Source organism: Cheilinus undulatus, linkage group 6, assembly GCF_018320785.1.
Source record: "Cheilinus undulatus linkage group 6, ASM1832078v1, whole genome shotgun sequence".
NCBI lineage: Eukaryota > Metazoa > Chordata > Actinopteri > Labriformes > Labridae > Cheilinus > Cheilinus undulatus.
The window spans coordinates 39,979,149-40,004,402 of record NC_054870.1 but is presented as its reverse complement, the minus strand read 5'-3'; the positions used below and the strand labels follow the sequence as shown (position 1 = coordinate 40,004,402).

Here is a 25,254-nt window from a genome sequence, read left to right as displayed (position 1 = left end):
TTTCCCCATGATGCCAACAAAACGTGTTTGGATGTTGCCTGTTAAACAGCAATTCCTGATGGGATGCTCATGTTTCTGGTGGATTGTTGTTTTTGATGTGAGATACATTTGCACCATGAGTGAAATTATCCACTGAGTTAGAGAACCCACTTGTGACTTCAGGTGCTCCTAAAGGACACAAGGCATATACACAGGTGTGTCTTTACCTGAACAACCTGGTGGGAGATCTATTCTCTTGTGCTTTTCAAACAAAAGGTCATGTTTTACTGTACAACTCCTGTGTAGCAGCTGAGTATTTACAGATAACTTTGAAATGAATATTTTAGACCAGTAATTTTAAACAGTAATACAACAGTCATGTATTTTTCCACCTCTGGATAAAACTGCTGTCACAGTTGTTCTGGTAGCAGTCATTGTTTACCAGCTTGCAGTACAACTAAACCATGTCCCTAGCTACTGCTTAGTTCTCTTAAAACCACGCCGATTAATCTGTCTATTGCACATTTTAGACTGTAGCTTTGCAAGATGGATTGGCCTGATGAAAGACAGGATCCGAACAACTTTAAAACTGACCTGTAGCTCATTTTCTATGGGTCACTCCCCACTATCTTTCCTGTTTTCCCAATCTAACCACTGTCCCATCAAAATAAAGGCAAAAAAAAAAACCCTCCGAAAATAAAACTTTGGAAAGTGTAGGCATGGAACGCTGATGGCTTAGTGGTTAAGTCTCGTCTGCAGCACCTCTCCCACATGTCCCCCTCCTTCCCACTCTCATCCCATTTCCCAATTTTATCCATTGTCCTAGGTAGGTACTTTTTCACAACATCAATCATTAAATTTATGAAGATTTAATCTTTTTTTTTTTAATATCGTTTTCATACAAGAGGGAGTAAAATAATGGAAAATGTTGGACAGCATTCTCTTGAATTAATTGATATTTGTGTTTTGTTTGCATTCTGCTGCTGATCTCTGATTTAAGAAACTGCTATCAGTGCTGTTAGTCCTTCAAATAAGGCAGTTTTCCTATTTCAGGTGTGCATAACTCCATATAATTTAATATAAAAGGCTGAAATTAGTAACCTTGCAAAGCAAATGGATCCGCCTGTTTCCATGTTTGTCACTGGTGAATCCATCTTGCAAAGATCCCGTCTGAACCGTTTGGGCCCGGTTAGAAAGTGACAGGACCAATCAGAGTTGAGGGGCAGCACTTTCAGGCGCGGTGGAGTCATGGCGTCAGTAAGCAGCAACAAGAAGCTGGTGCAGTTATGGCGGAAGAGATGGATGCTGCTTTAGCGCCAGTTTTATCAGAACTTGATGACATTTCTTTGTTAAAAGAAGAACAAAGAACGGCACTGAGTTGTTTTCTATTGTAAAATGAGTACTGATATGTCTTTAGTCACCATGGTTCATGTTATGCTGTTTTATATGGAGTTCATTCCTCGGTACTTCAGAACTTTCATCCAATCACCCTTCGAAGGCTCTGCCCTTTCACAAACGCTATCAGAGGTTTACCAGATGGATGTGTTTCACACGCGTGTCAGGTTACAAAATTACATTTCTCACAAGTGTTTTTCTTGATGTGTTCAGCTTTAATTACAAAATCTTCACATTTTAGACATATCACATAGAAAACGGTATTTTGGAACTACATACAAGTGAAAGTTTGATTCTTAAACGGAACCAAGTATCTTGAATTAGCTGCGTAAATGTGTTTAAATCTGCTTCATTCATTCAACACACACATAACGTACCCAAACACACAACTGGTTTTGTTTATATCATAGTCAAAAAATTCAAGAATCCTGAAGTAAACGACACATTTCCCATCACTGATGCGATAAATCCATGGAAGTTTTGACTGTATCTGATACAGTATAAAAGGCTGATCCGCGCTAAAAGCAAAAACAGCTCTTAAAGTGAAAGTCCAAGCTGCAGTGAAATAAACTGCAGAGAACAGTGAGAAACTGACGAGTGAAGCAGTGACAGCTTTAGAAGAACATGTGTCCATCCGGTACAAAAACCTCAATTCTCAAAGAACGCCACTGAGGCTGCTCCAAAAGCCATCAGCGACCTCTCCACCTACTGCTTCAGTTTCTTCTTCGCTGGTTTAATGGGGGTGATCTCCTCGTCGTCCTCTTCCTCCTCATCAAAATCATCTTCATCCTCCTCGGAGAGGTCAGACTCTCCGACCTGTGAGGCTGCACGAGAACAGAAGACGATGTGAAAATCACAATCTCAATCTTTGGATTGAATTTGTTCACAAAGGCCAGAAAGGTTTTATTTAATCTGACCTCCAGACTGGCCTCCAGCACAGACAGAAACAGCCGCTGAAGAAAGCAAAAGGAGGCTAATCCCGATCATGCTGCCGTTTCTACCATTTGGATACATTTGCATTTCACAGTTTTTTAAGAATAACTTAAAATTGACTTTTAAAAGTTAAAATTGAAAATATATTAAAGGGGCAAAGGTCCTGGGCTTTTTGAAGGAAGAAATGTGAATTTCATTGCCCAGTGATACATTACAGTTTTATGTGGTGGGGTCAAATTTTAAAGAATAAAAAGTGTATATTTCTAAACCTCATGAATTTATTTGTTCAGTGTTTGTAGCCAGTATTGGTGCCTCTGGGTGACTGGACTCTAGCAAAGGTTAATGGCTTAATCTAAAACTCACAAAGCAACTAAATAGCAGCTATGTAGTCTGTTTTTTGAAAATATTGCCCCACATTTGAGCTCCACTGTTTTTATACAAAGTCTTCCTTTAATAAGCATAGTTTTCCCTTCGAGAGAAGTGTTTAGGTTGCAAAAACCGAGGACCAAAACTAACCAAAGCTGTCAGATGGGATGCATAATCCACCCACCACACAAGCACATTAAATGAAACCCATTGACACTAAAGCACTGTTTGCATGGGATTAGTATTACCTGAGAATTTATGAATTATCTCCTGATGTCACTGTTTCTGACGGTGCATTTGCACAGGGTAAGCAAAGTCTGTAATGTACTCGACTTTACAGACCTTTCTAAAGAAAAACATGGAGATGCTCCTTGATAGCAGCAATAAAAATGCACAAGGTATTTTTTTATTTCTAAAGTTCCTACAAAAAATGCAAAGTTGTGCACATTGTGATCTGCAGGTGACATCTTTATGCGTCCTTTACATAGCCTGTTAATCAAAGTTTCCAACAGAGGTACTAAATTTGTATTTTTCCCTCCACATATATTTACACATATAAATGTGTTTTTTTACTTTTCTTAGATCATTTGCAAACTGTTCATGTCCAATAAACTAGTGAACAATCTCCCTCAACTCCTCTATTAGACATTGAAGTCACGTCTGTCACCTGTTTGCATCTGCTGCTGATCAGACAGAGAAGAAGTCAAGCACTTCTAAATCCCTCCTATAAATGTTTGAGAGAATAAGATGTCACGTATCAAATATGAAGCTCTTCTGGCATTTTTAACAGTTTTGATTCTGGTTGGTTCTGTTGATGTTAATCTGAACTATTCTGGTATTTTTGGGATCGTCATACATGCACAACAACCCTCCTTTCGCAGATCAGCTGTGGCAGCCTAATCACTAAATGTTGAGCAACATTTTACCAAATAAACTGCATTACGTGACATGAACAGCTAAATACTAACATAAAAGCAAGGCACTTTTAAAGGACACAGAGGCTGTAGAAGGAAGAGCAGAAGCGCTGTGCATATTAACAGTGCAGTGGTGCGTGCACATGTATGCTTGGACAGTGGAGTTTAAATTACGTAAAGTACATTAAAATCATTTCAAACAAACTGAAATTAATAAAACGAAAAAGCATTATTAATAACGTTTGCCAAAACTTTCCCCTACGCAGCCTCGTTTTCTTCTGACCAGATAAAGGACAGAATTTTGTATTCTGCAAGATTACATACATTGTTGCTGCCTGCAGGATGAAGAACACTGACGTCCCATGTGGTTATTACAAATCACTAGAGGTCTATTAGTAATACTAATCCTGCGCAGTTAGGGCTTCAGTTTGTAAAATGGAAAAAAAAAATCCAGATTTTACAAATGTTTGAGAGGCTCTTGGCTTAGAGCAAAAATATTTCCATCATTGCAGTTCATAACTAGACACCCTTCTCTCTGAGCTTCATACTCTGAAACTAGAGCACTGTTCTAGTTTGGAAGATTTTAAACCCAGATTAGGGCTCATCTGACCTGTGTATGTGGGTGTTTTACTGCTGATGTAATTTCTGCTTGTTGTTGGTTTGTTGTTGATCAGACAGAAGAGAAATCTTCACCTCCATGGCGATACTACTGGTGTTTCAATAACAGCTTCATCTCTTATTTTTACATCTTTGCTCCAAACACAACAAACTATTATGATTACTATCATTTTCATTTACGATGCATATTAATTTCTTATTAGTAGGCTTAGACTGCTCTTACCTATGAGATGTAGCCCGTTGACAGTTACTGGGCCGGTCCCGGCCTTGAGCCGGAAAGTCACTGGGGCTTTCAGCTCAAATTCTCCCAGACTCACCTGAGGGGAAAATTCAGAATTTCTTTGGCTTTGAAAAGATTTGGAAATATTTGAGATTCTCTAAGACCTCAGCAAAAATATAACATAGAAATGGTCACTTTTTCAATTATTATAGATATTTCAGTGCAAAAAATTCTACATATTCTATCTTTGATCATACAATCTAGTCAGAAATTGTGTTATCATGAACATATTTTAAAAAATTAGAACCTCTGTTAAATAAATTGTACACCATAGATTAAATTATACAGCCTACAAAATGTTTGAGAACACCTGCCTGCCTGCACCACATTAATGGTTCTATAGGCAGTGAAGAGGCTTTAATCAGAGATGAGATGCACCTGTGGAGTAAACCACATCTAGAGGGACTCACCATGCATCTCTCACTTTATACAGAGGGAAGTCCAAAATGGACTAAAATGTCTGCATGAATAAGTTTTGTCTGATCAGCCCGACTACGAATCAATAAGAACATTCTTCATTCTTCCCACTCCTCCTTCTCACTTACCCTCTCCTTAGGGCTAAGATGCTTTGTGAGTAACTTTTATCTTTACAAGAATCTAGACTTGAATTTAAGGGGAAATTCGCAGAAAATGTACCAATTCTAAGAACTTAGACTTTCATCACAAAGAGCGGCTCTTTTTACAGAGGAGTACCGCCCTAGGCTTACTGCCTGTGTCTGTGCAGCTGTGACAGACACTCACCTCATATTTTGCAGATACATCTACTGTACTGGTTACATCTCTATCATAAGTGCTACATTAACCTGCATTCAGAGAGAAATTAACAGTGTACCATGGGCAGACAGCTGATGTGAAGGTTGGCAATGGGCACTGAAATGTTCTTTCCTTGGTGGTTCATGGCTGTAACTTCCACCACGTTATTCTCCTCTTTGGCACCCTCTCCCAGGCAAATCTGCAGGAATCGCAAACAATTAAATAAGTGACCGGTCTGCTTAAGTAGCTGAAAACACAAAACCTTACGTTTTTACGGGACTGGTTTCAAAACAATTTCATATTTTCCGAAAATTTAAAGTTTTTCCTTTTGTTTGAAACTGTTTATTTATACTTTTTAGATAAAACAAAATTGCAGGTACAGTAAAGTACCAGTATTGGTGCCTCTGGGTGACTGGACTCTAGCAAAGGTTAATGGCTTAATCTAAAACTTACAAAGCAACTAAATAGTAGCTATGTAGTCTGTTTTTTGAAAATATTGCCCCACATTTGAGCTCCACTGTTTTTATACAAAGTCTTCCTTTAATAAGCAATGGGCACTGAAATGTTCTTTCCTTGGTGGTTCATGGCTGTAACTTCCACCACGTTATTCTCCTCTTTGGCACCCTCTCCCAGGCAAATCTGCAGGAATCGCAAACAATTAAATAAGTGACCGGTCTGCTTAAGTAGCTGAAAACACAAAACCTTACGTTTTTACGGGACTGGTTTCAAAACAATTTCATATTTTCCGAAAATTTAAAGTTTTTCCTTTTGTTTGAAACTGTTTACGGTTATTTATACTTTTTAGATAAAACAAAATTGCAGGTACAGTAAAGTAAAAAAAGGAAAACAAAACAAAAAAAACCCCACAGATAATCATAAGGTCTTGGATTGGTCCAAACTTAAAGTTTTTCCTTTTTAGAAAACAAAGGTACTCTTACAAATTGCAATCGCAGTGTCAGTATGGTAAACTAACGGGCTTTTCTACAGGCATCATTGTAAAACTTTCAAGTACTAACTAATTCAAAAATAATGCCAGCCTTTTATGTAACCACACAAACTGACATTACAATTGCAATTAGATTGTGCAGCACTACTATAAACATGTAGACATTCTGATGTGTTTACACTGCTCCATTACAGACTCATCATTGATTATATTAGCAGGCGTCTCTCTAAGTTTACTTCAAATGCTGTTTAACAAAGAAAGATCAAATACATTTTTTTCATTATTATTTAGTAATAGATATCCTCATTTATAAAGCCTTAAAGATTCTTTCTGGTGTAAATTTGAAACCTAACAGACTTACCCCTCTTGGGGGTTGTAAACAAGCTTTATCTAAAAATAATGAAAGGCCTGTCTCCCATTGATCCATCCATCCATTTTCTACACTGCTTATCCCATTTAGGGTCTAGAGCCTATCCCAGCTGTCATTGTGTGGGAGGTGGAGTCAGAGGTGTCAAAAGTATTCACATTCATTACTCAGGTAGAAGTATAGATACTAGGGTTTAAAAAGACTTTTGTAGAAGTTGAAGTATCAACTTAAGCTTTTTACTCAAGTAAAAGTGTAAAAGTACTGGTTTCAAAACTACTTCAAGTATAAAAGTAAAAGTAATGTGGGGGGAAAAAAAGGCCATTAAGGAGAAAAGTTTACGCCACACCACAGGGGCCTATAGTGCACTACCCCACCGACCCAAAAAAAACATTTTTCTAAGGGCCATAATGACTATAATGTTATATTAAAATGTTAACGTTGAAAAATTTGGGATGTACCTGTTTCAGCCGCATTTATGCCCATTGAAAATGAATGCATTTTAGTACAATGCAAATACATTCAAGAACCATATATGTGTACTACCAACCTCCTCGCTGGTGCTTGGTTGGGACATTTCACTCCAGCTCTCTCGAGTCTCTGCCACAGACATCTTCGTACTAGCCTACATACATCTGCTATTTCCTTGCTGGAGTGTGACGTGATTTGTCATTTGTCATGTGTGCAGGTGGGATGGTTCGCGTACAAACCAATAGGGTATCAGAATGGTATTATGTTTATACTTCTCATCCAACCAAAATTAAATTCACTCTATCCAGATGGCGCGATTTATCTGTATACGTTTTTGGGTTCTTTATTCGTGTTTATTTTTTTACAATGATGGAATGAAGCTGAAATGAAGTAGGAGTAACGAGGCCATTTTTAAAATGTAACGAGTAGAAAGTACAGATAATTGCTTGAAAATGTAAGGAGTAGAAGTAAAAAGTAGGCTGAAAAACAATTACTCCATTAAAGTATAAATACCCAAAATGTCTACTTAAGTAAGGTAACAAACTGTTTGTACTTAGTTACTTGACACCTCTGGGTGGAGTACACCCTGGACTGGTCACCAGTCAATTGCAGGGCTGACAGAGACAAACTGGTGTGGCATAATTACAAGACCATCTATGCCCCTTTAGTACATTTCAAAATCAGTACTTTTACTTAGGTATTGAACTTTATTACATTTTAACAAAGCATTAAGTACTGAGTAAAAAAAGGATAAACACTAAGAGGTGGTTCCAGATGTCTGTTGATGGCATGAAACTGGCCGTAAAGTTCCTGCGCATATGATGATGATGATTCCACACCACATCCCAACACAGCTGGACTTTACATTAAAGTTTTTACTTTACCTAAATAGCCCAGTAGGAGATCCATTTTCTCATTTCATTATAAATGAGGAGCGATTATATTTCACTTTACAACTCTCTAGTTCTTTAAGTAAATTTTAAATTAAATTCTTTTTAGTTATGTTTAAACAGATTTATTGCCCGGTACTTTTATTCCAACTTAAGTTAATTTTACCTAAGGTAAATGTGCCTTTACCTGAGTACAAAAGTCCTGTACTACTTCCACCTCTGGTTTTAGGTTGTCCTGGGGGAAAGGCTCGTGCGTGAGGCTGTGATGAACAATGGCTGACAGCTCTGATTCAAACTTTTCAGTAAGCCCTGCGTTAGACTGTGCTTGGTAAAGACTTTCAAGTCCACCGAGTGTCATCAAACAAACTGAGCTGTAACTGTACATACTGTTCTGAGTTCAAGGAAGTGCTCCAGCTCCTCATCCTCATCTCCCTGGAAAGTGAAGAAAGGGACTTTCGACGACAGCTCCTGACCTAAAAACACACCAGAACAATTTTTAGCTAAAGTTTTAATCAATGTTAGAGCGCAGTTAAAAAGAGCAGGTTGATTTCAGAAATATAAAGCATGCTCTCCGTGGGTTAATCACAGATCAGACCCACGTGTGAGCCCTCAGAGCTGGACTCTAAAACGGGTTTAAAGGCTTCTTACTGAACAGGAAGCTCTCCAGCTTTGATTGACCAGTCATTCCCGTGTCAGAGGTGTCATCGTCGTTGAAAGACATTTTGCCGACGGGTTAAATTCAGCTTTAATTGTCAAACTCCGAAGCTTAATGAACCCACTGCAAAAAATAACAAGCGCGTCGCGAACTATGAGCATACCTGATGCGTCATCACTGTGCGACGGTTGCTTGGTGATGTTTTTTTTCTGTTTCCTCCCACAGACCAGTAATGTTTTTTAAACCTAGATTTTTATGAAAGAAAGTCTGTTCCAGCTATTCTTCCCTATTCACATTTCTCTTAATATTCCTTCAAGCTTTGAACAAAATCGGATGCGTGTGATCATTGCAAGATAAATGTTTTTAAGTATCGTTTTTATCCCTCAAAATCGCTCTAAAAAGAATCAATGACGATACTGATGTAGACAGGTAATCCCATAAGTCTACATAATTTAGGCCTATTCTGAACACGTCTCCCCTTGTATCTTCATGTGAGAGTTCTGTCACACAGAAGGAAGCTAATAACATACAGTGCCTATAAAAATATACACCTTCTTGGATTTTTTTACACTTTTATTGATTATATACATCATTCATGGTCAATATAATTTTGCTTTTTTGACGAAAAAAACAACAAAAATAACTCTCTAATGTCAAAGTGAAAACAGATTCCTACAAAGCAATGTCAATTAAACAAAAATATGTTATGTAAGATAAATATTCACCCCTTTCAAAGTGACTGACCTTATTCAGCAGAGGTCCAGCCAGTTGGTGCTACTAGTCTCACAATTAGACACATTCACTGCACTCAGGTGGGACCACCTGAGTGCAGTGAATGTGTTTCAAGTGATTGTAGTATGAAGAAACCTCTGAAAGGTCCAGTCACTGGTTAATCAGTATTCCTGGCTACCAGTACACCATAAAGCCATAGGAACAACCCAAAAGGTTGTTAGAAAAGGTTATTGAAAAGTATAAGTCAGAGGATAGATACAAAAAAATCCATGGCACTGAACATCCCCCAGTGTTCAGTTAAATCCATCATCAAGAAAGGGAAGGAATACGGCACATGTGTAGATCTGCCTAGATAAGGCCATCCTTATAAACTGAGTGACCGTGCAAGAAGGAGACTAGTGAGAGAGGCCACCAAGACACCTATGACTACCCTGAAGGAGTTACAAGCTCCAGCAGCTGCGATGGGAGAGACTGCATGCAACAACTGTTGCCATGGGGTTTTTCACCAGTCAAATCTCCACACAATCACACTGTGGGGATTGGAAAATCCTGGTGGACATTCTTGCTCAGTCTGCAAGAGAACTATGGCTTGGGAGAAGATTTATTTACCAGCAAGACAATAACCTGAAGTATACAGCAAAAGCTACACAGAAATGGTTTGAAGTCAACAAGGTGAATGTTCTGGCCGAGTCAAAACCCAGACCTCAATCTAATAGAGAATTTGTGGCTGGACTTGAAAAGAGCTGTTCACACCCAATACCCATGCAACCTGACAGAGCTTGAGCAGTTTGTTAAAGAAGAATAAAATTGCAGTGTCCAGTTGTGCAAGCCTGATTGAGACGTATCCACACAGACTCAGTTCTGTGATTGCAGCTAAAGGTATATCTACTTAACATTGACTTGTAAGGTGAATATTCATGCACTTATTTGCATTACTTTATTACATTTACTTTTTCACATAGGGCCAGGTAGGTTTGGATGCTTTTCCCTTAGAAAATTAAATCTTCATTTTAAAACAGGATTGTGTATTTACTCAGGTTATCTGTCTAATTTTAACATCTGTTTGATGATCTGAAACAATCAAATGTTGCAAATACTTTTTCATAGCACTTTCAATATGGTAAAAATATCTTGTGTGTATTTCAAATTCATTTTTATTTATGAAAACATGGACATATGCTGGCTCAAAGAGCAGCAAAGATGACAAAACAAGGTAACTTATCAATGTTTATTTATTTTTAATATTATGTATCTTACATACAAATTTTACATTGGTGAAACAGTCCATTTTTGACAACCCCTCCCCTTAACTCTGATAACCAAAATATACAATTGGAGCCCTTTCTCTCCCTCACAACCCGTTTCTGTCAAAGCCGGTTGGCAGAGGAGAAAGCTTGAGCTTCGACAAACTGAAAAATGAACCATTTAAACGAGCATGAAGATCCTGCAGCCTGTCAGATGAGATTCACTCTGTGCTGAAACACAGCCAGGCAGGATCCACCGTGTTTCTTTTCCTTCAAGGACACTCGCCACAGTTTGAAAAGGATATACAAAATAATAATAATAACACTTTATGATTGACAGTGTTTACAGACTGTCAGCGTACTACAGTATTGTGCTCGTAGAGGTGAGAGGCATGCTTCTTTCTCTATGCAGCACAAAGATGAGGTTATTCTAATGACCGCCACGGCAAATCCAATACACCTCATGCACATTGTGAATGTACACAGTATCAAAACATCACATTGGCAGGCAGCTACTGAAAAGCAACTGTTGATCCTCATTTAACCAACAAAACACTTATTTTTAAGTAATTACACATGTACAAAAACAAATGGGAAATGCATCAGAATATGAAACATTCAATGGACAGATGGGAAAAGGCAGAAGAATTGTTGCTCAGAGCCCCCAACAACAACAAACGTGGGAGTCAGTACCACTTTGGTGACAGAATTTAACCTCTGAAATGCTCTTCACCAAGGCTCAACTGCAAAGACATTCGTTTAACAGTACACAACGCAAGGAAGGAAGCAAGACTACAAATGTAATTGGATGATTTTCTGTTAACAATAGCAAGCAAAAATATTTTTTTAGCATGGAACATGTTTAGATAAGGGCTGAGATTAGGGCTCAGCCAGGTTAAGAAATCATTGGTTTAGAAAAATCAGAGCAGCTTTTCAGATGCTTTGCGTGTCATTATAATCATTTTTACCCATCTATATCACCAGTGAGCTTTGGATGACTGTGATGATCTACTAAAGATTTTCAGTGCTGCTGTTGGGATCTGAAAGAAGACGTGACAGTCAATATCAGGCTACATCTCTGGAATTTGAGTAACAAAAAGGCCAACATCCAAAATTAACCTCAAGCTTTATCTGACGGACTTAAGTTACAAAGTCCGAAGACACTGGGGACTGATATATAAATCTAAATCCAAAGGCAATGAACCAAAAGGCAGTAGCTTAAAAAGAGGGAATAAGAAAAAAGAAAAAACAAATTGCTGGAATATAAAAAAGGAAAAAATGGCCACAAGCGAAGCATTGAGCAAAAACAGGCTGAGAACAATGTTTGTAAACTTGTGGAAGCTTCTCTATTGCTTTCCAAATGTCTATTTCTATTTGAATGGAAATTAAGAAGACCTCCTGGTTGAGTCTTTTAAAGTCTCAACAAACTCTCCTTTTCTGGTGTAATAGAGTCTCACCAGCCCCAAGAGCTACATTTTTCCACCCTTCATGTCTACAGACTCACCACTTTAGTTAGAAACATGCCGCTGAAAAGGCCGCTTTCTTAAAGTCTATTGAAGAGAAAAACCCTAGTGTGATGATGAAAGGCAAACTCTGACGTAGCACTTCACGTCCTGTTAAAGGTGTCCTATTTCTGTCCACAGCTGCGGTGTCACAGCTGGGAAAGCAGGACGTAGGGGTAGTCATACACTACCTGAGATACAGGTCGCCCTCATTTCACAGCTCTTGCTCCATTTCAGATACAGACACTTCACGTTAGGGCATGCAGGCATTTTCTGAGTAATAGCTACTGGATTCAATCAGAAACGGGCTTATGGAGTTATCAGGTCTTGCCTCCTGGAGGTATATGAGCAGTGGGACCCCAGAAATCAATGCTCCTCTTCCAGCTCCAACCATCTGATCCCTCCTCAGCCTATTAGCTTCACATCTGCTGAATCAAACAGAGCCATAACATCTAAGGGCAGCCCGGGAAATCTGGGTGTGCGCTTGCTGTGCTTCTGTACACAAATCCTAAAAAGAGGTTTCCAGGGGTTGCCCAGATGGTAGTGTGGTATAAAATCATCACAAAGGTTTTTCTCATGAAGGTAGCAAACATGTTTAAGCCACGTCGACTCGTTTTCTCTGTTTTTGTAACAGGGCGTTTCTTCATAGGCTGCGTCCCATAATGATGACATCTTTGGGAAAGCCCTCCATTTTGGCCACTTCAAAGCATCCCAGTTTACTATAGAAGTCCAACATTCTCTTGTCAGTCTGACGGACCTTACAGAACGCACCACGAGAGCCTGGAAGGGAGACAAGAGCAAATAAATTTAGTGGGATATGTTTACACAACTCAGTGCCCAAATAAGGTCTTAACCTGTGTCATCTTTATTCATCATTTATTTACACATCTATGTTTACTCAAACGTATTCATTATGATCAGGTAAGGGGGATAAACAGTTAAAAAAATGTATTAAGGTACCCTAACCCTGGATAAAAGTATTTGACCACACATGAATTATTTTATTCAAGTGTTTCAATCAGACCTGCTGCCACAGGTGTATAAAATCAAGAACCTAGCCATGCAGTCTCCATCTGCAAACATTTATGACACTAAATGTGTCGTTCTGAAGAGCTCAGTGACTTCAAGTCTAGTACTGTGACAGATGAAACCTTTGCAATAAGATGGTTTGTGAAACTTCATCCCTATTGGATTTTCCACAGTCAACAGTAAGTGATGTTATTAAGTGTTTAGGAACAACAGCAACTCAGCCATGAAGTGGAGGACCACATAAAATCACAGGGTGGGGCCGACAACCGCTAAGACGCGTGGTGTGTAAAAGTCGCCAACGCTCTGCTGATTCCATTGGTGAAGAGTTCTGAACCTCCACTACCATTAATGTAAGCACAAAAACTGTGCTGTGGGTGGAATGGGTTTCCATGGCTGAGCAGCTGCATGCAAGCCTCACATCACAAAGTCCAGTGCCAAGCGTGGGATGGAGTGGTGTAGACATACTAACACGGGACTGTGGAGCAGTGGAAACATGCTCTGTGAAGTGAAGAATCACGCTTATCTGTCTGGTGTCAGGGCTGTTATAGCGGCAGAAGGGGTGCCAACACCATATTTAAGAACATATATTTGAATACAATATCATTACAGTTCCTGTTGGTGTAACAGTCAGTTGGCCAAACACTTTTGTCCATATAGTGCATCAGTCCCAGGGGTTACATACTGCCTCACACTGGCAGGGAAATTGAATTTCCTAATGGTTCCGATTTTCCTGAAAGTAATACTGAAAGTAATTATGCTGTAAGCTACATATGTGAAAACTAGAAAAGCACTCGGGAGAGCGCAAACCTCCACCATTAGCCCTATCTCTCAATAGTACAGAGTCCTTTGAAAAATTCCTAGATCCAGATGGTGATCCGGATCACTCCCAAAATCTAATCAGTTCTTCCTTATGCCATTTCCTGAAAATTTCATCAAAATCTGTCCGTAACTTTTTAAGTTATGTTGCTAACAAACAAACAAACAAATTGACAAACAAACAAACCCTGCTGATCACATAACCTCCTTGGCGGAGGTAATAACATTATCTGTTCTCTTCTTTTTTTTCTTTTTATCCTCTTTCCATCTTTCTCCCTTGCATTGCCTCAATGTGAAAGCTCTTGGGAGTTTTTCGGATTCTCTCGATGAAGAAGGGGAATGGATTACAGAGAAGCAATAATGGCTTGGGTTTTGTCGATTGAATCAATCTATCAATGAGAAAGTGGATTGGATTAGACTAAAAGTGCTCCAAAGATAGTGCGGACAGAGATGTGCAACAATGCTAACTTACAGACTAATATTGTAATTTTGTTTGCTGGAGATTTAAGGCAGAGGACAATATAAAGACAAAGTGTTCTTACACCAGTCTTATTCTTAAAGGGTCACACTTGACCACGTTAGTAATAAACTATATTTGTCCATAACTCGGAGGTGTGTTTGACGTTTTCATCTCTTATTTAACACGACATCAGGATAAGGGAGCTGAAATAGTTTGCTTTCTGATTTAAAAAATCATTTATTAAACACCCATGTGAGAAAGTTTTTAACTTGTAATGAAATTAGCATTAATGCCACTATAAGATCTGCAAAAGCACACAAAACTAGCAGACACAAGAGTGAGTAAGCAACTTGACAATTAATAGGATATTTCTGTGTTTAGTTGGTACAAACAGAACAAAAATTAGGCTGGCTTTCACCTACCGTTGGCCTTAAGAGAAGATAGAAGACATCCCATCATGCTTTTGGCCACACTGGGATCAGTGACCTTGCCGTGAATGTCGACTTTGATGAGAGAGGGGAAGTTGGAGAGGAAGGAGTCTGGGAGACCTTCCTCTTCTTCGTGGAAACTCAGCATCATTTTCTACAAGGGCCACACAGAGAGATGGTTTAAGATACGGGACTAGGAGGCTCAATTATAGATAGTGAAGACAGAGATTTGGATTAATATCTTACCTCAGCCTCTGTGAGGTCCTTCTGGCAGTCAGGTTTGTGGTATTTCTCCTGCATGAAAGGAATCCAGCTCAACTTGCATTTCTTGATGAAGGGCTTGACGTCCACTGTACCAAGAGCATAACCGCAGATCCCTTCATCATCCTCCAGCACAAAGCCGTAGTCTGAGCTCAGCGTCAGGAGTCCACCTACTAACCTGTGAACAAACAGTGAGGATTCTGTCAGCACGGTGGTTTGCTTTGACTAGTAAAACACTGCTGCCAAAGCCTTCCTCTGGGAATATTTTTAAAAATAACTACATCTGTGTGTTACCTGTCTCCTATGAGGTCAGGATCGTCATCAGAGAAAGGGGAATCCCCCAGTCCTTCACAGTACATTTCCCTACAGATTTTATAAACTGCAGACTGCAAATAAGCAAAGGGAAATATCTGTTATTATGACATCCTGAACAAAAGACTGATAACAACCTTTAACTATGGATTTTAAAGTCTTAAAATGACCCAAAACTCTGACATGCCTCAAGAATTTTTCAAATCTGATTTTCAAATCTGCACAACAAGTGCTAAACAGATCTGCTGCGGTTACAAGAAAATGGCCATCATTATTTCTGAAACCAAACATTTATCACATTTGATTGGAAATTACAGTATGAATGTATGTGAACTGTTACTAAAATTTTTAAGATTTGGGAAAAATGGTTAGTAAAACTTGTGGCTAAACACAGAAATATAATCTTACCTCATCTTTGGGAAAGTATGGCCTTATGGAATAGATTTTGGAAGTTGGCATTGAAGGTGGAGGCTGGTAGAAAAGATCGTTTGCCCCATCTATTGGCAACAATCTCTGTGGGTATCAGAAGAAAAAAGTTCAGTTTCACTGAGACAAGGCTGCTTTGGCTGACTGCCTCTGTGTATTTACTACAGCTGGACCACTATCAAACCAAAAGAAATGGCAGAAAAGAGCAAAATGCTCTAATTTAAATACTGAAACAAACTATAACATATAAACTGGCAGTTCTTGCTGATCTGACAGTGGGCAACATGAGCAAACATCACAGCTTTAACTTTTTTTTTCTTTTTTTTGCTAAAGGAGCATAGCGCAAGAAACATATTTGCTTTTCAGGTAAAATAAACAAGGGTTGTATTTTGGTCTGACTAAGGTTTTACTGGCTGAAGGAGATGCTCCTTTCCCTTTTCAAAGACATCACAATGTTTCGCTGCGCAGGAACCTCCTGTTGAGAAAAATAATGATGCTGGCGCAGAGACAGAGAGAACTCCAGGACAAAACCAAACCTGCAAAATAAAGTCAGACAGTCAATCACATGTCATTTGGCTTCATGAGTCTCCTTCCTTGTGTGGAGCCACCAATTTAGATAGAACAGGTGTGTTTTATCATGGAGTTTTCCCATTGCATTCATGCTTGCGTTCTCGCCGGCGCTGCAGTGCTTGCGCGCGCGCTTGCAAAGAGCTGGCTTGGTAATTTGTGCGCTGTACTTCCCTGCAAAGAAATGAGTCGTCATGAAAATAAAACCTAGCCGTGCTCGCTTGCGCTGCGTGCGCTAGGGAAAAGCAGCATCTCCTTGGTCAGCTGCTGAAAGAAATTCAAATTAAGGCGCTCACAAAATGCCATGCCAAACACTGGCTGCAACCTCTTTGGTGATTTAGGTTGAAGGTCACCTGTTCCCCTCCCTTGAACTAATAAAATCCCTAAGTAATACAGGGACATGAACTTCTTTGGAATACAAGTGGAGGGGATGGAACCGGGATGTTACGAAGCCCAACCCATAACAATCAGCTCACCTTTGACAGACCAAAGCCCTTTATACCTACGCATGTATTCCAATCCATTGTCTTCTTTGCTAACAACACTCTTTTTTTTTTTCATTTGATTTCCAGAAATTCGGTGCATTAGATACCTGGAACTCTCCTGCTAGACCTCCCCTAAAGGCCCAGGGCTCTTGGTCTCCTCTAAGGAATTGTGCTGAGGACTGACTACGACACCCTGTTAGGAGCAGAGCCAAGTGGACATCGTTACTACAGGATGGGGCTCTCTGACACAGATGAAAGGAGTGGAGGGTGAGGAGGAAGGGGTCATATGTATCTCATATAATTAATTTAGTTCTGTTTTAAATATTAAACATAAAGGACCTAGTTCTGATGAATATGTTACATTTGGAGGAAATATTTTTATGATAAAATGGGGCTCAAGCAACTAAAGCTTACTTGTGTGCAAGGACAAATTGAGTCCGATCATAAAACATATCAAATTGTGTCAATATGATGTCAAAGTGCTCTACATTATGTAAAGAAATTAGTGCATTAATGCAGTGTTACGCACACCATCATAAACAGAAGAAAGAACAGAATTCGGTCTAGTTCTGCCCCCTCAGTGTCTCAGCAAGGACAACAGTCATGTAAAAAGCTGACAGCTTCAGCAATATTAGACTGACCACCCAAAACAAAACCTATACTGTCTAAAGGCTACAGACGTAAGCTTCAGCTGCTGTCACCCCACCAATCGTAGCACCCCGTCTGAAGTCACATTCTCTTCTTATCTGCCTCGTCACATGATGCAGAAGCATGTGTCATCAAACCAGGACGACAGAACAAGGTTTTATGAATGTCCCCTGAGTTAAAGGGCCTCTCGGCATACTAGCTTTAAAAGCTGCAACAGACGGACCATAGATAAAATACACCGCAGAACAGCACACATTAAGTATTTATATCCAGGCACACAGGGCCGTTAGAAAACCAGAGCTGATGCTAACCAAGTCTGACCGTGGTTGATGAGAAGCCCTGTCATGTGACCAGACAAACGCAGCGCGCGGGAAGGACACCTAACACTGCTTTACATTTGAGCCTCATCTTGACACCTAAAACAATTCCTCTGACGAGATGACACGACATAGCACACAGATGCACCCACGGGAAGGAACTCTGAACTTGCTGCTTACCAAAATCAAAAATCCCAAACCCACAAAAAGTTAGTGGATTACTTCCACATGAGACTGCATTGCTTTAATGGGTATGCTGAAAGCATGAAACTCTTGTTTCTTCAGGGTCTAGCATATGCATCTGTGAGCACATGAACAGAACACATGATCTGGTTACATTTTAAAGCCAAGTATAAATCCCCTTGAGTAGGTGCATCAGGCTGTTGTGAGTCATTTCTATAAGCCTACTGACAGAAACAAAAAAACAAGTTAGAGAGATGCTGCCAAAGAGAAAAATTGGGGAGTTAACACTTTAGGATTCAAAGCTAAATCGCTGCGCGAAATGTGACTTCATCCGAAGGACTGCTTCCTTTCCTCCAAATAAATCTTTTACATAAATAAATCTAGTTTAAGAAAAAAATTACGTAAATCCATATGAAACATGAAACAGAAAGAGACAACGCCAGCACTGTGCATACATCGGCCACTGTCGATCCAATAGCAGTAGAAACTTGTACTGTGGATTCTTCCATCTGTACATAGTGAAGGGAGAAAACAGTAGAAAATAGTTATTAGTAGGTGTTCTCAGTACAATAACCAGGGAGGTTGTGACTAAGTGCCGGCTGCACAGCTTCCATATTCAGGGGAAATACGGGGACTGATTTAGAAATCCAACAACAGAAGTCAGCCATGAGGCTTTTCTTTACAAGGAATAACATTTTCTCAACGTTGCTGGAGATGTAACAGTGATTTTTTTGTTCTTTATGGGTGAATAAGACCATGAGTGTGGATTTTTGATGTGGTTTTGCCAGTGTGGGGTTGCTGCCTGCTGTGTACTGTGGGCCAGGCTTCTCAGCTTTACCATAAAGCCGCACGGGACAGAAACCTGTGAATGAAACTGGGTTACAGGGGGGCAACCTACAGGCCATGCTGGTGCTTTTCTACATATATAAAAAAGACACTCCAAAAAGAGGTACATATCACCACAAGGCTGAATGTTACTCAAACTGCATCACAGTGGACCATCTGAAAGAAGGAGAGAAAGTGTGAGGGTGAGGGAGTGAGAGAGCCAGAGAGAGACAGAGAGAGGAGAGAGACAGCATGTCTTCTCTTTTACAAGACAGTGGATCACACCCTGATACAGATTGAGCAAATATCTAATGGCTAAAATCTGCCAACCAAATCTGCCTCATTTTAGGAGATTACTCCGTGAAGCAAGATACAACACTTCAAAATACAGATGAAATTAATTCAATATATTTCGCTCAATTTATGCACCAGAATGGCCTTCCACAGGCAGTCAGTCAACTTGCTCTCCAAGCTCGCGTGCGCGCTAGGGCATGGAGGAGGGGTGGCGCAGGGGATGGGGACTTCCCCCTGGCTCCCATCCCCACAGACAGAGAGATGGAAGCAAGTGTGTCTGTGTGGGAATGCAGCAGTGATGTTACTGGATACACAGCAAGCAGCAGTAACCCTGCTGGGAGTTTCCACAGAGACCCAGTTTAGATATCACCAAGATGGAGAAGCTTGTTAGAGGATCTATCAGTAGGATGCTAGCAGTGCAAGCGGCAATGAGTCCGATTTAAAAAAGAGAGACATTTAACATGTTTGACACAAGAGCAAAGAATATGGACACTAACTGCTTAGATGTGATGCTTTTGGTCTGATCTGTGCACAGCTGATCTTTTCATCAACTACAATCAGTAGATGTTTTCAACCTGTTTACAGGTGATGGCCAAGGTATCTTAAGCCATGTTGCTCTTTTAGCAGTTAGACAACTCCAGCTGACAACTTGTAAAAGTTATGTAAAACAAAAATAATATGCCTATTTAAAGATCAAAGCAACCGCATAATCCATGCAGCAAAAATTAATCAATAAGTGTAAATGTCTTAACATTATTTTAAGTTGACTGAGTGATTTGTGAGTGAAAGTAACTTATTTGAGACTAACTAGAATTTGGAAAAACTATTGCTACGCTATTGCTCCCAGAGAATGGGTGCCTTGTGGTTTCACTCATACATACCGAGCCACTGGACAAAAGACTTGACCATAGAAATGATGCTCTTGATGTCCCAGATGTAAGGGTAAAGGTCGTAGAGGATGGTGCGGTTGGCTGAATTGGAAAGTCGCGTGAACATCTGGATGACTGAGCAGCACATCTCCTCAAACTTCTCTGCCCTTGAATGCCATTCTTCTACCTGTGGGCAAAACCGGGAAGAGAAAAGAGGGCAAATAAAAACAGAATCATGCAGATTCTTAGACTCACTTTTTAACAGCAGACGTTTTTATGAAAACATATGACTTAGAAAATCAGCAATCTTTCTTTTTAATAGATTTCCACAGTAAGTTATGATAACTTCCTTATAGTATCACACCTTTTCTGTGGAAAGTCAAAGAGTCTTCATTAAAAAAGCAAATGACTCAATGACTCAAAGGTGTAGTTAGATTAAATCTCTTTGGTGCAAGTGCATCCCATTTCCTACCAAAACCACACCACCCAGTGGACAGCCAAGGTAATGCACAGCCACCATTTTGTGTTCAACAACCAACACTTTCACAACCAAAACGGTTTAATCAATATCTAGTTTTCACAGATAAACTGCTTTCCTGTAGTTCTCACACATCTATTTTTATCATTCAGCCCACCTTTTCAGTTTCCTTTCTCTTGCAGTTGACACTGACGACGCTGCTGTTGGCTCTTAGCCAGTTGAACTCCCTCAACATCTGCACGGCCTTGTTTCCATGTTCATAAGGGAGGTAGAAAAGCTCAGCCAGCAGGCTCAGGTCCTCCAGAGTGAGGGGCTCTGCTGTGAACAGAGGCTTCTCATTGGGCCCAGGCACAAACACATCCTGAGGATATAAATTAGCAATGACCAGACTTTGTAGGCAATGATGATTAATGTTTGCTTTTATTTCTGATATTAAGGGGAAAAAACTCACAAATGTTTGCAGCACCTGCTTGAGCTGATCATCTGTTTGCATGGGGGCGATATCACTCCCAGAATCTTCCTGGATTGACTCTTCTGGGGATTTTGACTCTGCCAGACTCTCCTTGTCTGTATCCATGGGCTTCAGGTCCTCAGCCATTTTGTCAGCTATGATAGGACCAGCTTGCTTCTCCTCTGGGTCAGCTTCTGCTTCCGGCTCAGGCTCATCTACCATCTTCTCAACCACCATCTCCATGGGCTCCTCATCTGAATCTTTCTTCTCTACCTCCACCTGGACGGAGCAGTAAAGACATTACTTCTTGTAGAACTAAATAAAGGGGGTTTCTTTCATCTAACAAACTTCAAATATATATTTTTCTGTTTTATAACAAATCAAATGAAGGCAAGGACGTGGCTAGAAAGAAAAAGAATCATGAGAGTGCTTGAGGGGCTGTAGTTATTTTTAGCCTCACCTCCTCTACCTCCTGAGGTCTTTTTGCCATGGGGTGAGAGAGTGGTGAGAGTGGATCCAGACAAAGAGGCGGCATGGCGGGGGACATGATAGGCTGCTGGAACACAGTCGTGACTGTTGTGGAAGAGCAGAGAGAGGGAGCGGCCATAGATGACACATCGATGGCTGTGCTTTTGGCACCGCTCTGAGGCACCTGTCGGCCTAGAAGACAGAGATGAGCCTCACTTCATTATGATCCTCAATTAGGCAATTATCTTTAAAGTTTAACAATGCTAATTATGAGCACAGAATTACTGCTAGAAAACCTTTAGCAAAGAAGTATGAAATAATAGTGAGGCAGCTCTTACTGTTGTATTGATGAGGAACACAAAATTCCCCAAGCCACTCTGAGAGAGCCAGTTTAAGAGCGAGCTGTGGACTGTAGAGCATGTCTGTCTCCAGCTCTTCATCACTGCCCTCGTTTTCTAATTTGATCTGGATGGACACTGTGCTGTCCTCACCATCAGCTGTTTAACACAGACAACAAATATTATAGAGGGCAAGAAACAAATAAACTCATACAGTAAAATAATAAATACATGTCAGGAAAGTTGTGGGTCATACTTACTCATGACTACATCCTTGCGCACCCCATTCATGTTAGACTTGTACCACGTGGCCAAAGTGTGGATTGCTACGAAGTTGGACTCAAACTCACAGTTGGGGTTTGTTAGTACTCCCTTCAGTCTAGGGATGAGCTCTGTGGAGCGGCCTTTGTAAGGACCTAGGAAAAGCCTCTTTTGGTCATAATCATTAGCGTGAATGTTGTCCCAAATCACAGGGGCGCGCCTGAGGATTTTCGAAACCTCCTCAATAGACTCCACTGAAATATCTTTGGACACCACCTTTGGTCCTGCAGATAAGAAAACATAGTCAAATGTATTCATTTATCTTCTGCTCTGACATGTATGGTTAAAAGTGGAACGGCTGATAGGGAAATATGTCAGACGTACCTGTCCATAGCACGTCAATGCTAGGCAGTAGCTTCTCTCCAACTGTGTGGAGGTAGGGGGACTGAGCAACATTTGGGTAACAGAATGTTCCACAGTACTCTGGGTTGTAAGGAAAGGAAATAAACCAAAGGTTTATTGAAATAAAAAAAAAATAAAACACATAAAATATATGAAAATATTTCAGGCAAGAAAAATAGGTACCTGTGGGACAAAAGAGGAAGGTTTCTGGCTCTCCTAAGTACTGGTAGATTTCATTTGTAATTGAAACCTGAGCATGTGCAAATGAGCTGAAAACCTCTTTGTCTGCTGGGCACATGTTGTGGTCAATATCGTCAAAAAGTAAGGCAAATGATTTGCAGCCAAAGTGAGTAACCTGATGGCGTGAGGAAAGGATAGTGAATAAAATAGAAAATAATCCATTCAGAATAACACAAAGCAAAAGATGTACAAAATGTTGAATATATTTATCAAGAGATTTAAAGGAATATGGACCAGTGTAACACAAAGTGTTGCAATACCTGATCAAGTTTCCTCTTGAGAGCAGAAACCTCTTTCTGGTTGGAGAAAGTGATATCCAGCCCTGGTGAAATGGCATAAATAAACTCTATTCCATGCTCCTTGGCAGCGCTAATTAATGCCATCAGTTGCTCTAGAAAAAAAAGGAGAAATCTATCACTGAATGATCACTTGTGCTTTTATTTGATAATCTTAGCCATCAGAAATGTACATTACAAACAGGCATTTGATCTATTTTTTGCCCATAACATGTCACAGAGACTCAGATCTGTATTGTCACCTGCTTCCTCCACTGAGTACAGCTCTCTCCAGAACATTCTGTGCTTGTAGTCGTCTTTGGGTGCATAAAGGTATGTATTCAAACCCCATTTCTGCTGCCTGTATAATTAAACATAATAAAAACTAGTACAAGACCAAATTGTCATGATTTAACATCATACAAATGAAGCATAACATCAAGATGTGTTGCAATAATGTTATTTAGTTACCATGTTTTCTTAAATATTTCATGTAGCCTATCCTACCTTCTGAATAACTCCTTCCTCTGCTCCATTGTCCATGGTCGCCCATAAAAACCTGCATCGGCAAAAACAAAAACAAAACAAAACAAAACAAAAAAACCTTTAGTTTCCATGACGTGTGCAGTGCTAATGATCAACAACACTCCCTTTGTACACAGAGCTGCTTGAGCACAGGAGATTTTCCTCAGGTGTGGGCTTGGCCAGAAATGCTATTAGATGTGCTAGCTCTTTTCCTTCCTGATATCCAATCAATCATTTAAATTTACTCTGTCAAATAGCATCTAACATTGCCAACATGGGTTAATTTCCAAGAGGCCAATGCAATATTAATCATCAACCTTTCAGTCACTCCAAATGTATAATACAACACAGACAAAGGCAAACCTAACTTGACCAGTCAAAATGAGTCATATGTCACCATTTTACTGCCATATACATCAGTCCATCTTGCTTATAAATGAAAGAATGACATCGATCGTCGTCTGACAGTACTGGTGTACAATTTCCATTAATATTTTTCGAGATTACTTCGTAATCTTTACCACCACTTTTAACGTCAACTTACACTGTATTTCTGATTACTGCTACCCTGTTTGAAACCAGTCATAGGATTGATTTCGCATTGATAGCAGACTTATACCCGAAAGACTGGATTGCTGCGGTATTTTCCGTGACCCAGTTGCGGTTAAAAAAAGATAAATGTGGTGAAAAATATTTTAATGTACTGTCAAACGATCAGTATTACCTTCAACGACCCCACTTATGAATTTTCGGTGGCCCGTGGCTTGGACTACGATGCCAGACTCTTCAGTTGGGCCAGGGGCCTCGGCACAAGCCTCTCCGGAGACTGGGCTGGGGCTCGGCACTCCGTCCACTGGAGGAGTCTCCAGCGTCTTATCCTTTTGAACCATTCTTCGAGATTTCTCTCTGTTTTTACGTCAACAAATGTAAACACAAAAAGAGTACCGAGCCGCTGCAAAATGAATTCAAACGGACAAATTCGTCAAGCAAAAACGGAGGAAACCAACCGTCACAGACGGACGGTAGCCTGCTTAAGCTATTAGCGAGTCTATCAACGCTGTCAAAAATTAGGCACCTGCTTCTACCAGGTGTAACCAAAATGGGTATTAGGTGGTATCTGGCAACATCTAAGCTGAGATTTTTAAAAGAAAATCGCAAACGTTCGTTCCGTTTTGTCTGATCATTTTTCGCCCTACTTTTAGTCGGTTCTTCCTGTTTACACCAAATGCGCATGCTCATGGGACCAGATAAAACCAGTCAAAGCTAGATCTGCGTGACAAAACACAGCAAAGATGTCAAAATGCCTAAGAGATAGACGATTTCTTTTTACTGCGCAACTCCAATCATCAACGCAATATTGATTACACGAAGCATTTTCTTCATTTTGGTAAACATTTAACGGCCTTTATGTGCGGTACGTTTACTAAGATAAAACACTGAAGTAAAAAATAGAAATTGCATCCCAACTATAAAAAGTTTCACAGATAGACAACTTGGTGAAATGAAACAGTAGTTTTCAGGAGAACTGGAAGTCTTTCCACATGCGCAAGAAAAGGGCATGTAGCTTTAGGCACAATTCCATTTGTCAAACCCCAGCAACTTAAATAACACATGAAACTGCTATTCAATAATGGTGGTGTTGAATATCTCTACGGCTTTTTGATATCTTGAGAATCTGCTCCATATTTGGAATGCAGCTGGGCTCCAACTCTACATTCAGATAGGAGGTACTTACTCTCATCTGATTTGACCTGAGCCAGTGTTTCTAGTGTCAGCAAAACACACAAGCTTTGTTCCACATCCACATGATATACTCTAAGTTATTTCCTAACCTAAACCTTCTTACACCAACTC

General features: G+C 40.0%; 2 protein-coding genes across 5 annotated transcripts; both read right to left on the bottom strand.

The window, feature by feature from the left end:
- Positions 1–1,574: 1,574 nt before the first annotated feature.
- npm3 (nucleophosmin/nucleoplasmin, 3) lies at positions 1,575–8,727 on the bottom strand. The gene is made up of 6 exons (XM_041788934.1): positions 8,558–8,727; positions 8,297–8,382; positions 5,803–5,877; positions 5,318–5,362; positions 4,429–4,522; positions 1,575–2,198 (listed from the first exon to the last, which is right to left on the bottom strand). Exons 1-6 carry the CDS (start codon positions 8,628–8,630, stop codon positions 2,080–2,082), a joined length of 492 nt encoding a protein of 163 aa, XP_041644868.1. The 5' UTR covers positions 8,631–8,727; the 3' UTR covers positions 1,575–2,079.
- A 1,790-nt stretch (positions 8,728–10,517) lies between these two features.
- Positions 10,518–24,614, bottom strand: oga (O-GlcNAcase). 4 transcript variants are annotated; one of them, XM_041790362.1, is made up of 19 exons: positions 24,125–24,614; positions 23,383–23,434; positions 23,139–23,236; positions 22,861–22,991; positions 22,544–22,715; positions 22,343–22,441; positions 21,958–22,242; positions 21,698–21,856; positions 21,352–21,551; positions 20,892–21,170; positions 20,598–20,801; positions 19,975–20,149; positions 18,430–18,483; positions 16,934–17,019; positions 15,757–15,861; positions 15,331–15,422; positions 15,022–15,214; positions 14,770–14,929; positions 10,518–12,822 (listed from the first exon to the last, which is right to left on the bottom strand). In XM_041790362.1, exons 1-19 carry the CDS (start codon positions 24,288–24,290, stop codon positions 12,686–12,688), a joined length of 2,847 nt encoding a protein of 948 aa, XP_041646296.1. In that variant the 5' UTR covers positions 24,291–24,614; the 3' UTR covers positions 10,518–12,685. The 4 variants fall into 4 exon arrangements, with proteins under 4 accessions (XP_041646296.1, XP_041646297.1, XP_041646298.1 ...); XM_041790363.1 differs by having other exon boundaries at positions 20,907–21,170; XM_041790364.1 differs by lacking the exon at positions 18,430–18,483.
- Between the last annotated feature and the right edge of the window lie 640 nt (positions 24,615–25,254).